Genomic DNA, 13,306 nt, shown 5'->3' with positions numbered 1-13,306 from the left:
TGCCAATAATTGTGGCCAACATGCATTGGAGAAAAACATTTATTTCATAATGAGATTTTCCCCCCATTTTCAATTGTTTTACTTCAATGGATAAAATTAACTTAAATGATTTTAGCAAATGGCTGCAATATAACAAAGAGTGAAAAATTTAAGGGGGTCTGAATACTTTCCGTACCCACTGTATATATATATATATATATAGTTTGACATCTGTTATTTTCTGCCCTCAGATGTAAACGGCATGAATCTGGACGACTATAATATTAATGTCATTGGCAGCGTTTTCAAGCAGTGGTTACGTGACTTGCCAAATCCTCTGATGACTTTTGAACTGTATGAGGAATTCCTGCGGGCCATGGGTAAGCAGATGTGCACGTCAAGCATGATCTATCACACTTACTGCATTAGCATTCAGTATAGCAAATACAGTTTTGGTGTCTTATTTGCTTGTCCTATTTTTTTGTTTAGTTTAGTATTGTTCTATTTGTGAAGCACATTGAAATTGGTACTAGTGGACAATGTGGCATGTGATTTCCCAGAGACACCCCAAGCCATCCCAGTATAAAAATAGTATAAGAATTCTACATTTTATTACATAAAGTATTACATAGCATAAAGATCACTGAAGTTGTGTTGACCTAGATTCTTACTTAATTACCTTTACATTACATTTATTTCCCTTGTCTTGAATTTAAATTTGTTTTAATAATTTTTTATAGGTTTTGAACTCTATTGTTTGTACATTTTATATACGAGTCTGCAGATACAGTACTGTTATAAAGGCCCTTTTGAAAGCCTGTGTTTAAATCAGTTACACATTTATAGAGGCATAATGTTCAAACATTATGGTAATGTCTCTTCAGGTCTCCAGGACAAAAAAGAAGTGATTAGAGGGGTTTACTCTATAATCGACCAGCTCAGTAGAACTCATCTGAACACGCTGGAGCGCCTTATTTTCCATTTGGTCAGGTGAGACGGCAACTGCAACTTCCCATTTCACCAAAATAATGTATGCAAGAATGACTGCTTTAAAAACGTTGAGTGGTGATACACAATCAAGCAACAAGCAATAAATCCTATCCCTTTGTCGGCTGCTTGTCTACAGGATTGCCCTGCAGGAGGAGACAAACCGCATGTCTGCTAATGCGCTGGCTATCGTGTTTGCCCCCTGCATCCTGCGCTGCCCTGACACTACCGATCCTCTGCGGAGCGTTCAGGACATTGGGAAAACCACAGCGTAATGGGCAACTCTTACTTCATATAGTTTGATGGTACTAGTTCAGTTTATTTAGCCTAGTGATATAATTAAAATACTTCTGTTTTTTCTTTCAAAGGTGTGTCGAGCTGATCATTAGCGAGCAGATGAATAAGTATAAAGCCAGACTGAAGGACATCAGCACTCTGGAATTTGCGGAGAACAAAGCCAAGAGCCGACTAACATTCATCCGCAGGTCCATGGTAAGAGTTAAGAGTGAATTTCATGTTTCCACAGGCATCCACATAACCCAGATGTCCAAAACCTTGCTAAATGGGGCATATTTCTGGATCAACATCCTTGTTGGACCTGAAACAACATTCTTATCAACCTTTTATTTCCCCTCTTATTTTAGAGGTAGTTAATGATTAGAGTTTGTCTGACAGGAATTTTGTTCCTTAACCTACAACATTAAAAGATGTTGATCCAGGAAGTTGGATAAGTGTTGGTCCTGGAACATTCTTATCTCCAATCTCAAACTTCATACCAAACCTACCCCTAAAATCAGAGGGAAATGACAGGTTGATGAGAATAAAGCTCCAACCCCAGTTATAAGCTTAACTTTAACCCTAAAATCTGACAGATACATTGCTTCAAGACCAAAAAGGATATTGTTCCAAGATCATGTCCTACTTGAGTAAATCACCCACATTAGCTCTGCCTTGACACTAACCCCAGTCTCTCCTTTCCCTCCCCTTTCCTCTCTAATCCAGAAACCTGTAATAATTGCTATTAGATTTATGAGCATAACCCGCAGTGCTGCGGCGGTAGGTATTTATGTACTCGCTGTTACTGTAAGTGTCATCACGTATGCCGTGTCCCAGCATTGTGTGGTCTGTCTGTCTTCATGATCATTACATCCAGATGCTTGAGCAAGAAACTCAAGAGCTTAGATGTTAGCTAATCACTTAGCACTTTATTATTATAGACAAAATCACCTTGTTCCATTACATTCTCATTATGTTGCAGTGTATGACTTGGGAATTCTTGAGATAAACATTTCTGTTGCATTCACTCCTTGTGCCTAATATTTTGCTTTCTCTGGTTGGTAATGTGCAGTCAAATTCATTCAGAAAGGTAACAGCTTTGGGCTGAATTGAGTCTGTGTTGTCCATCCAGGGTCCAAACTGAACAATTGCAAGAGCCAAAATGGCTACTTGGCCACTTTAAATGATTGCACAAACACACACACACACACACAATTTCAATTGCTGTGTAAAAATTAATTTCTGACCATCACTGACATACGTGAGTCAAGTCACAAAATAATAACAGCCTAATTAATCATTTGCCATTGGGACAAAAACATTCATTTTGGACCCTGTATTCATGTTTTGTTTCTGTAGTCTAAAAGAGTCTTGAGAATGAAACTAGCAAACACTTTGTTTGATTGTAGCAGTATTAATAGCAAAACCTGATCTCGAGTTCCACCACTCGTAATGTTGTCTCGTGTTTTGTTTGACAGGGTAAGGGCCAGGCGCACAAGGTGAGGTATCACACACCGTCTCCTCCAGTCAGTCCTCGGTCTCCAACCGCCCCGGAGGTGATGCAGGAGAGTGGAGATGAGGAAGTCAGCAGAGATCCAGAAGTCTCTGAGCAACAACAAGTCGCCATGCAGCAGGAAGAGAAAGTCCTGACCGAACAAATCGAGAGTCTGCAGAAAGAAAAGTAAGAGAACCGGCTTTAGCATCTGAGATTGGATATTAACTTGTATATTAATACTCAAAGGGTACGAAACACCCAGAGGACTTTCTATATATAATGTGCACTATACATCCAGGGCACACTGCATTGGGTATCCCACAATGTACCAGACTTGTCAGTTGTAATTAGAAGGATAGAAGGAAGCAATAAGAACTGTTATTTTTACCATCTCCTTTTGACTTTAGCGTTTGATCATTCTCCTGAGAAATTGAGACATTTTTACTCAAAATTAATTGTTAAAAGATACAAAAATGCTGTTTTTTATATTATGTAGCAGCAATAAGAAGTACACAGTTATTCTGTTATGAACACAACCAAAGCTTGAGATTTGTTTGATCATCACCTCATAGGGAGGAGTTGACGTTTGAGATGCTTGCTCTGGAGCCGCGGGCGTCCGATGATGAGACTCTGGAGTCAGAGGCCTCTATAGGCACAGCAGACAGCTCTGAAAACCTGAATGTGGACTCTGAGGGAGCCATTTCGGACTTCTCTGGTGAGTAACTACTGAATGTTCCTAGTAAATTGGGTTGGATAAACTTTATTAATCCCTAAAGGGACATTTACATGTCACAGCAGCACACACCACACAATAATCAATAATAAATAAATAAAAATATAAAAAAGACATTCACAACAAGAAGTAATTCCCAGTATCAGTTTCACAACGATTATATACAACAAAGTGATTCTGTAATACAATCTAACATCTTGTATTACACTGATTGTACAATCTAACAGCAGTTGGTAAAAAAGACTTCATAAATTAATTTATTGAATTAATCTTGAGCTAAATGTACTCACAAGGGCTCAAACAGTTTCATGAAAGAGGTGACAATCATGGTTCATCATAGGCCGCATTTACCCTGCATGATTGAAGTGACCCAATTCCGATTTTATTTCCTCCCATGTGGCACAGATCGGATATGGCCCACAAACGTGTAAGCAGGAAAAAAGCACATGGATTCTAATATTCTCAGATCGGTTTCAGGCCTCATTCATATGTGGAAATAAATCGGATATGAATCGGATACGTGCATTTGCGTCTGCCGTGTAAGCGGGCAGATCAGATATTCCCGTTAATGCGAGTTGGATGTCAAATGTTTTTGAAACATCTCGCTGAACATATATATCTATTACAAATGAAACATCTCTAGTTGACTAGCAGAGTATTAATTTTGTTCATTTGTGTTAAATAAGAGGCGATCCGGCGCTGAAATGTGTTGCTTTTAAAATCATGCTGAGTGCTCGTTGCCGCTGTTATCAGTGACGGCGGCTTGTGCACAGACGAGCGCTTCAATCTATCGCTAATTGTTGTGGAGACTCTATTCGTTCGGGTGTAATCTCATCTGCTTTTCTATACAAAGTATGCTTTATTAATTGTGTGTGCAGAGTTTGGTCTTTTAATATCACTGTCTAATGCATTGAGCCACGTCAAGTTAAGCCTGTGTAGTGTAAATGCAGATATCGGATGCGGGTCACTTTTAAAAGAAGGTGTAAGCGGGTCGTCAAAAAAATCGGATATAGTCAAAAAATCCGATTTGGGCATCCAGATCTGCAGTGTAAATGCAGCCATAGAGACCAATTTGTCAATCATATCCTCTGTGAAGGGTAACGCACTCCCCACAACAGAACCTGCCTTCTTTATGAGCTTGTTTAATTTGTTCCTCTCCTTTTCCAACAATCCCCCTCCCCAACAGGTGACAGCATGAATGATATTGACCCTTCTTATAATGAAAGCATTTTAAAACATTATCTTTCCAAACTACATGCTGCTTTTTAATCCACGTCAACTGATTTTCACAACCCATTTTACTTCCATAACACGATCCATTTCCAAGTACAACAGGAAATGCAACGAGAATAGATTTAGGTTTGATTTTGGAATTGATTAGATCATGAAAAATGATCAGTACACGAGTTTGACAATGACAATGAGTTTGCTAAAATATTACATAAATAGCTGTGTTGACTTTTTATTATCCTAAATTATCCAGTAACGTACAGTATTATCCGATAGCCTGTGCAACCCAATGATTGATGTCAGTGGAAGAGACATTTAAGACAAAGTGATTACAATGTGTTCAAAGTTGTGTGTGTGTGTTGGGAGTTAACATGCGCTGATAAAACGTAAAAAAAAAATAAAGCCTGGAATGTTCATTAAAGTAAATAAAACCTTCCTAAAGTTCACCCAAAAAATACCATTTTTGTCATAATTTACATCACCTTAAAAACATTGTAAAAATAATTCATATTACTTGAGCGTTTTAATACAAGTCTTCTTATGAGACACAATCGCTTTATATCACACATAATTTAGACGTTTATGTACATATAAACATTGATCAACGCACATATATGGAGCTATCAAAGAGAGCATATCAAATATGGTAAATGGGTTTTGAACAACATGATGACAATTTTAATTTTTGGTTGAATTAACCCTTTAAAAGAAATAAATTTAGATTTCATGTTGTTTTTAAGGGTGCTCCGATCAGGATTTTTGGAGCCGATCACAGGAAGCAGTATCTGCTGATACGATCACCGATACCGATCTTTTTGAAGCCGCCTTTTATCATGTAGATTTATTTATAGTGATGCTGCAATCAGGATTTTTACAGACATTTATTCAGGGCTTGAATTTCATTTTTGAAAAGTGGGGGTGGGGGGTGACTCCTGTGGGGGGATTTTTTTTTTTTTCTAAATTTTTTTCAATAGCTTAAACAAAGCACAAGCCTGATTTCGTGAGCTGTATGTGAGGCGGCCTTATGTTTTATATCCAAACAATGGCATAAAAACCAGCAATGCAGTGTTTTGTCACTTTAAAACTGGAAAACCTATACTAGTTTGAATGCCAGTGCCCTGCTGTCATACTAATGGAAAAGAAAATTAAGATCCCAGCACTGGTGCTCAGTGATTTTCCAGCACACCTCTCATTGCTGTTCTCTGTCTTTCAACAGAGCGAGGCCCAGCGCTGGCCGCCTTGAGGCCCAAGAAGTCTGAAGGGAAGAGCAGGAGAGTTCTGCGAAAGCAGCCCGAATCCCTGGACTCCATGGATTCCAGTTCTACCATCTCCTCTGTGTCATCTTCCTATATGCAACCACCTGTGCGAACCCATAAATTACGTTTGCGGTCCAAATCGCCTTCGACCCAATTATGTATATCCAGCCCTCCTGACAGCCTGGACCAGCCCGAGCATGATGGAGAGGAGAGACCGCAGTTCTCCAGCCGCGGCACCTTCAACCCAGAAAAAGGCAAACAGCGGCTGCAAGGTGCCAAGAACTCACCTCAGAGGCACCGTGACCCTCCGATGGGCGGAGGGCCGAAAAGAGATCCAGACTTGCCGCCCCAGCAGGTGGTGGTGTACGGCAGCAACGAATTCATGGTATGAAGGCCACAAGGTTCCACGTCCATCCACGAAAAAAAGAGCTCATCCCTCCCTGCTAGCTCACTTGAGTTCACATTTGCTGCATTATAGTCCTTAAGTGCCATGTTGACAGGAAAAGCAGGAAGAGAGAGCTGGGCAGCTTTCCGATCTGCATGTGAGAAAACAGCTCTGTTGGGAATGTGTGGTGAAGGAAAGCAGGGCAAAGGGAATGCTGAACCATTCCAGTGTGGAATGATCTCCTTTGGGCTTTGATTGGCAACTCCGTGACCGTGATCGGGGTCCAAAGGCGGGAGACGAAGCCATTGATGAACTCCACAAAGTCAAGCTAAACCATGGGCTGCTTTAACGTTTACAGCATTCACAATTTATTTTCCCCCAAGCCTATTTAATAAATTTTATGTACATGGAATATATAAATCTATATAAATATATTATGTGATATAAAGTGTACAAAGCCAGAGCACCAGTGACTGCTGGGTTGTTGAATTCATATATCGTATGGTGACCATATGTGACATTTTCCCAGGACGCGTCCTGGCCAGGATTTGTTTTGGCTTTGTTTTCCTGTTTTCATGCTTGCTGAAGGTAATGATCGAAAAGTAGTTTGACCAATAACATGCAAGCATTGTACATAATGGACCAATCATGGCGTGTGAGAAGGTGGGATCTAAGGTCAAAGCGATGCAATTACGCGTACATATTAGGTGTGTTCGACTTAAAAGCAGTGCGGCTCAGACCGATCAGTGTTTGACATCAAAGTACCTCGAGAGCGTTTCGAAAGCATAACCGTCTGTATGGTACTTTGATGTCATACACCGATCGGTCTGCACACGCAAACAAAGCCAAAACCTAGATATTTTAGGCAATATAGAAATCCTGGCCAGGACGCGTCCTGGGAAAATGGCACGTATGGTCACCCTAATATATCGTGAATCGATTATGAATGAGTTGGAGAGAGAAGTGAGGACGTTGGGTTTGTGTGGATGTGTGTGAGGCTCCTCCGTATGTGTGTGTCTTATGAAAAAAACCTCTGGATATGTTTGTGCTGCTTTTTGTATTGTGCTTGGAGGGAAATGATGCCATTAAGGGACCAAGCAAACTGGTGTTATAATGCCAGAGGATCCCACACTAAATGAAGACTCGAAAGTCTTCCAAATCACGTCAACAGCCATCCATCAGTTGTTTGAATTCATTTAGATTCTCATTCCTATTTTTTGTGCTTATCTGCCTCAGTCTTGTTCTAAGAAACCAGTGTTAAAACGCAAAACCGCAGAGTTACTGGATTACTATTACTTATGGTATTCTAAATGTAATAATTTTACTGAATCTTAGGATCATTCATGCCCTGAAAACATGAGATTCCCCTTGCCAGAAAATGACTTAAATATGACTTAATATATTACCAAATGTTCTCTTCTGCCTGTATATATACTGTAATGTGATATTTCCCTTTTTTCCCCTAAATATTTAATTATTAAATAAAACCTGGATGTAATCCACACAAGTGCATTTTGGGGGGCTATGCTCAGATTTGACTAACAGCTCTCATTCAACTGCTGTATTAGCAGCGTTGCCCTTACAGAGATTCTGATATCTCTCCATTGTTAGTTTTTGATACCCGGAAGCTGAACAAAATCAGATATTTTACTTGTGCCACCAGCAAAATATTCCTGTGTCTAGACCATTTGTCATTTCTTTGTCACTGTGGTTTGTACAAAGATCATGAACATCAAGATTAATTTGTCACCCTCGTGATAAACTGTGATTATACCCAGTAACATGGCTTGTTAAGGGTTTCTGCGTGTGATGATGTTTAGCAAAGGCTGTGTTTTTCACAGGAACGACTCTATGGACATAAACACATGACATCAATCTCAGAATGAAGACTGTTAATTTATAATGTGTTATTTAGATCTCATGCATTGCGGACACTGGTCACACCGCCTGCAGGATTGAGCAAACAGCTGTCTGGCCTCAGATTTGTTTTATGGAGTCAAGTGTTGAACAAATATTTCTTATGAAAGAAAAAAAAAAAGTCAATGGTTGTAAAATAAATGACACATTTTTAACAAATAAGAACAGTTTGTTAAATGAAAGATCTGAGTTATTGTGCAACTATTACTGCTAACTTGTTCCAGCCACATTCAGTTTTGTATTGATTTAAGCACTTGGAGGAAAGCTTGAATTACCAGTTTGTCCTGCAAGCCTGAAAGAGGTGCTCGAGTCTCTTCTCCCTTCGCCAAATGGGTGCATCCGTCCTAAGGGAATTTTAGTTGTGTGAGAGCTGTTTAACTTGTCTTACTGCTGGCAAAGGTGCGGATTTATTTATATATATAAATAATTATATATATACATATATTTGACTGAGTAGCCGTCAACTGATAAGAACACAACAAAAGAATAAAAATTGATAGTAAAAATTGATACTGTAGTGGTACTACATTGCTTTCTCCTGCTACTTATATATATAAGGTAATGTACCATGTTCTTCCCTTTCACAAATCTCCCAAGTAATATATTATTATTAAAACGGTACGTTTCTATACGTGTAGCAGGGTAACTCCACATCAGAACTCGAGTAGTATTAATTTCAAGCAGTAAGAAGAGCTGGAACATGAGATCAAACTAACCCCGGAGTCACGTGACGACCGATGCCATCAAGCGTGCGCGGCGAGGTGTGTGCGCTCAGGGAGTTGCGCGAGCACCGATACACCTGTGCTTACCGCAAGACAAAATGTCTGGATTCGATAACAATCCCTTTGCCGAACCAGTTGATGTCAATCCTTTTCAGGTAAATAACTACTGATTTATTATGTCTTCAGTAATGTGAGAAATGTTACAAGTTGTTTGCGCTGCAAACCTGTTCGGTTGGTATGGAGTCACTTGAGTGAGGAGGTGAGATTGACAGGCGTTCAGCCAATCAGATTTCACTGTTAGGCTGAAAAGCCAATCAGAACGATTGTGATGACGATAGAGGAAGTGTTATTTTGCTAAATTAAATCGTGTTGTTTTAAAATATAACAACTTGTGTTTTTGCTGCGGTAGTTACCGTCATAACCTTGTTTATCATTCTGTAAAGAACGTAAAGGATTTTTCCATCATAAAAACTTACCTTCACCTCACCCGACAGGTGCATCTCATTTAATTTCCTCTGCGTTTGTGAATTATAATGGCCACGGATATATACTTTTTAGATACAAATATAATAAAAGTTCAAATAAACAGATGGCAATACCTCGGTCATTTCAGAGATGTCGTGGTACTGAACAATTTCTAAATTCATGTACTGGCAGACAGTATTTACATGGCACTCCAAGGTACTTTAAGCAATGCCAGGGCACATATCCAAAAACCGTGCATAACATTTAAAGTGTTAAATGTATAGACAAGTCATATTTCATGTGCCTGACAGGATCCATCAGTTACTCTGGTGACCACCACTGCAGCTGATGGCATGGGAGAGTTTAACCCATTTACAGCCGGTGCTCTGGTAAGCATGACAGCAGTGTACAATTCACATTTTCAAATCAAAAGGCTTTTCACAATTCCTCATGGCATTGATTTTATATCTAGTCAAAGCATAGATAAAAAAATAACTACAAAATAAAATAATTTGTCATAATTTGAAACCAAAATGATCCTATTGGGAGCAAAAAAAGAGAAAGAAATTCGCAAAGAGTCCAAACAAACATCATGCTGAGTGAATTGAAATCTTATTTTTTATTTTATTTATTCATAATTTGAGTTGATATCTTATTGGATCTTTGATTTTATTCCTTTAGGATAGTTTACAATTCTGATAGGAATTCCTTTAGGAATGTTTTAATTTTCCACTGGAACACCTAACAGCTGTTCCTGTATGTAATCAAATAGTTTCCCCCCCACTCTCTTATAAGGATGAGCGCACCATTCCCATATCAGCCACCTCTCAACCAGCTGTCCTTCAGACCACAGTGGAACCCAGTCCACAAGTCAGTACAGTGTTGTTGCTGAACTATACTTAACGCATGATATTTGTATGCTTATGCATATTTAAGCTGCTCATATCAACAAACAGATGTTAGGTTTATACATAAACCTCAGTGCAGTACAGCAGCATGTATCTGGTTCCTCCATCAGGCCAGTGTCGCTGCAGGACAGGCTGAGCTCCTCCGTCAGCAAGCGGAGCTGGAAAAGAAGGCTGCTGAGCTGGAGCGTAAAGAGCAGGAGCTTCGGGATCGAAACACAGCATTAGGTGAACCACACTATACATATCTTATTCTGTAAGACTTTCTTCTGTGGTCACGTGGACTCTTGACATGACGGAAACTGTTTGCTTGCAGGCAGAGAAAACAACTGGCCACCTTTGCCCAAGTTTTTCCCAATAAAACCATGCTTCTATCAGGATTTTAATGAAGAAATCCCTGTGGAATATCAGAGGGTTTGCAAGATGATGTACTACCTCTGGATGTGTAAGTGAATGCAGAGTTCACAATGGAATGGTTTGCTATAATTATACTGCAGCAGGGTTATTATTATTTTATTATATTATTATTATTTTTAAAGATAAAAATAAAACTGTAAAAAAAATAACTGAAATTAAATAAAATATTGGTAACGCTTTATTTCGATAGTCCACTTTTCTTTGTCAACTTATTCTACTAACCCTAAACCTACCCTAACAGTCTACTGAGTGAGTTAGTAGACATGTAGTTGCAAATTAATGAGAATTAGTTGACATGTAGTTGACATGTAGTTACAAAGTTACTTATAGTTAATAGAATGTCTAAAGTGGACTATCGAAATAAAGTGTAACCAAAATATCTAAAACTAAATAAACAAACTAATAAATTAAAGTGAATAAAAACTAAATAGACACAAAAAAAACCTAATAAAAATGCTAAAGAAGCGCAACAAAATTACTAAAGCTAAATAAGTAACATTAAAGTGTAAACAAAATATAAAAATAAAATCTCATTTAAATTATAAACAACGACTATAATAGTAAATCAATGAAACTAAAATAACATGACATATAACATAATAAAATGTTATGGTGTTAAATTGCAGTTCATATTGTTTGCGCTTCATTTGTCACACTGGAAATGGAAGGTTAAATCAAACACATTCCCTTTTGGGATGCATTATCTCATGCATGGTTTTCTGTTGTATACTGCTCATTTTGGCCAGTGTTGTGAGTCATCTGAGTATCCCAGGCATATTGTGCCTATTATACATGCTACGTACTGCAAAATATTTTGAGTTGTATGGTTGTATGCTTTAGCAAACATTTTAGGAAATGTTCATACTCTATGTAAGCCTAGATAACGGTCCACGTCTTCTTTTTCGACAGATCACAGTGTGACGCTGTTTCTGAACCTGCTGGCCTGTCTGGTGTATTTCTCTGTATCTACTCAGAATGGAGTGGACTTCGGACTCTCAATCCTCTGGTTTATTTTGTTCACTCCTGTAGCTTTCCTCTGCTGGTACCGACCCGTATACAAAGCCTTTAAGTGAGTTCAGTGTTGATATTTTGCATTATTTTCATGCCAGCCTCATTACAGTAATGACAGAAGTCACCACAGGTGAATAGGATAAAAATGTTTAACTTATACTGCAGATATCACCACACTTCCCCAGTCAATTAATCACAGTACATTAAAACTTAGAATTTTTCTAAAATGCTGCTTAAAGATTAAAACGAGGTATTATCTAATTAAATATGCACTTATTTGAATATGTATCTGAACATTGGATAAAGCTAAAATCTTTTTCATTTTGTTGACAGGTTTTTTTATAGAATGGCTATAGAATCTCCTTTTATCACTTTTATGAATATAGAAAAATACTGTGAACAGCCAGGGAAAAAAAAAAATCACCATGTTTTTAGGATTAAATGTTAGTTAAATCAGGTGCACAAAGCCCTCTGTAAAAACCTTCAGGATGTATTTAGGAATAAAACTGGAATGTTTTGTGTAAGTGCTACTAAAGTTGAGATTTCTGGCTCAGTGCAGGAGACTTACTTTGAGAAAACAGCCTTCAAAGATATGCATTGCAATTGAAATCTACAGCTTATTTATTCAGCTTTCAGATGATGTATAAATCTCAATTTCGAAAAAATTGACGGTTATGACTGGTTTTGTGGTCCAGGGTCACAAATAGATATGTAAGTGTAATCAAATAAACACTTAGTTGTGTATTTTGGATGCTTTCTTTCCACTAGTCTGAAAGACAACATGTTATGCAATCAGCATGAAAACAATGGTTTTGCATGTAGTGTCTTACTATAGCTTAATTGTCATGAAAAACAATAAGTAATGTCACTATGTAATCTTTGCGGTTCAGAAAGGTGCTTCAATTACATAGAGAGAGAGGTTTATTGATTTTGTTTGAAAGACATGAGTATCGTCATCTCATCTGTAACTTGTTTCTTTTGTTTGCATTGCAGATCTGACAGCTCCTTCAGTTTCTTCTTTTTCTTCTTCATTTTCTCATTCCAAGTAATAGTGTACATCATTCAGAGTGTGGGGATCCCCGGCTGGGGAAACAGGTGAGGTACTCCATCACTGGCGCTCTTTTAAGTGCAGTGTTTGAATCTTTGTGTGTACTTCCTCTCTGCATGTTTCTTTGACAGATCTCCACTTCATAATCCGCCGGTGGTCATTTTCCCGGGGTCTCTCTGTGAGTGTGGGCTCTGCTCTCTATTTCTCATGGTCATATTTTTTTCTGGTGAAGCATCCTGTAGTCTTCTCAGCAATGTGCCTTTTTAATTCACAGTTTCATACTACCTACAAATCTCTTACCCTCATTATTAAAGGGGTCATATGATGCTTTTTTTAAAGATCATTATTTTGTGTATTTGGTGTAACAGAATATGTTGACGTGCTTTAATGTTCAAAAAACACATTATTTTTCAAATACTGTACATTATTGTAGGTCCTCTATGCCCCGCCTCTCTCAAACACATCGTTTTCAACAAAGCC

At 38.3% G+C, this 13,306-nt stretch overlaps 2 protein-coding genes across 7 annotated transcripts in view; both read left to right on the top strand.

The window, feature by feature from the left end:
* myo9aa (myosin IXAa) overlaps positions 1 to 6,903 on the top strand; it is a 95,764-nt gene extending 88,861 nt beyond the window's left edge. For 2 of the 3 annotated variants that reach the window (XM_016550805.1, XM_016550804.1), the window contains 7 exons: positions 231 to 359; positions 864 to 969; positions 1,106 to 1,237; positions 1,335 to 1,458; positions 2,721 to 2,923; positions 3,310 to 3,452; positions 5,917 to 6,903. In XM_016550805.1, the coding sequence (XP_016406291.1) occupies positions 231 to 359; positions 864 to 969; positions 1,106 to 1,237; positions 1,335 to 1,458; positions 2,721 to 2,923; positions 3,310 to 3,452; positions 5,917 to 6,347 (1,268 nt within the window). In that variant the 3' untranslated portion in view covers positions 6,348 to 6,903. Of the gene's footprint in view, positions 1 to 230; positions 360 to 863; positions 970 to 1,105; positions 1,238 to 1,334; positions 1,459 to 1,968; positions 2,023 to 2,720; positions 2,924 to 3,309; positions 3,453 to 5,916 lie in introns of all 3 variants that reach the window. The other variant, XM_016550803.1, reaches the window with a different exon arrangement.
* The window catches only part of LOC107738900 (secretory carrier-associated membrane protein 2-like), an 11,117-nt gene continuing 2,863 nt past the window's right edge, over positions 5,053 to 13,306 (top strand). Inside the window, exons 1-8 of one of the 4 annotated variants that reach the window (XM_016550807.1) lie at positions 5,053 to 5,058; positions 9,020 to 9,135; positions 9,757 to 9,834; positions 10,241 to 10,315; positions 10,464 to 10,578; positions 10,667 to 10,795; positions 11,677 to 11,836; positions 12,772 to 12,873. In XM_016550807.1, coding sequence (XP_016406293.1) covers positions 9,079 to 9,135; positions 9,757 to 9,834; positions 10,241 to 10,315; positions 10,464 to 10,578; positions 10,667 to 10,795; positions 11,677 to 11,836; positions 12,772 to 12,873 — 716 coding nt within the window. In that variant the 5' untranslated portion in view covers positions 5,053 to 5,058; positions 9,020 to 9,078. Of the gene's footprint in view, positions 5,059 to 8,889; positions 9,136 to 9,304; positions 9,475 to 9,593; positions 9,662 to 9,756; positions 9,835 to 10,240; positions 10,316 to 10,463; positions 10,579 to 10,666; positions 10,796 to 11,676; positions 11,837 to 12,771; positions 12,874 to 12,957; positions 13,005 to 13,306 lie in introns of those variants that run through there. The other 3 variants (XM_016550810.1, XM_016550808.1, XM_016550809.1) reach the window with 3 other exon arrangements.

This window comes from Sinocyclocheilus rhinocerous, unplaced genomic scaffold (genome assembly GCF_001515625.1).
Source record: "Sinocyclocheilus rhinocerous isolate Xijiao unplaced genomic scaffold, SAMN03320098_v1.1 scaffold1396, whole genome shotgun sequence".
NCBI lineage: Eukaryota > Metazoa > Chordata > Actinopteri > Cypriniformes > Cyprinidae > Sinocyclocheilus > Sinocyclocheilus rhinocerous.
Note: the sequence above shows the minus strand (reverse complement) of the source record. Positions and strands in the feature narration are given on the sequence as shown.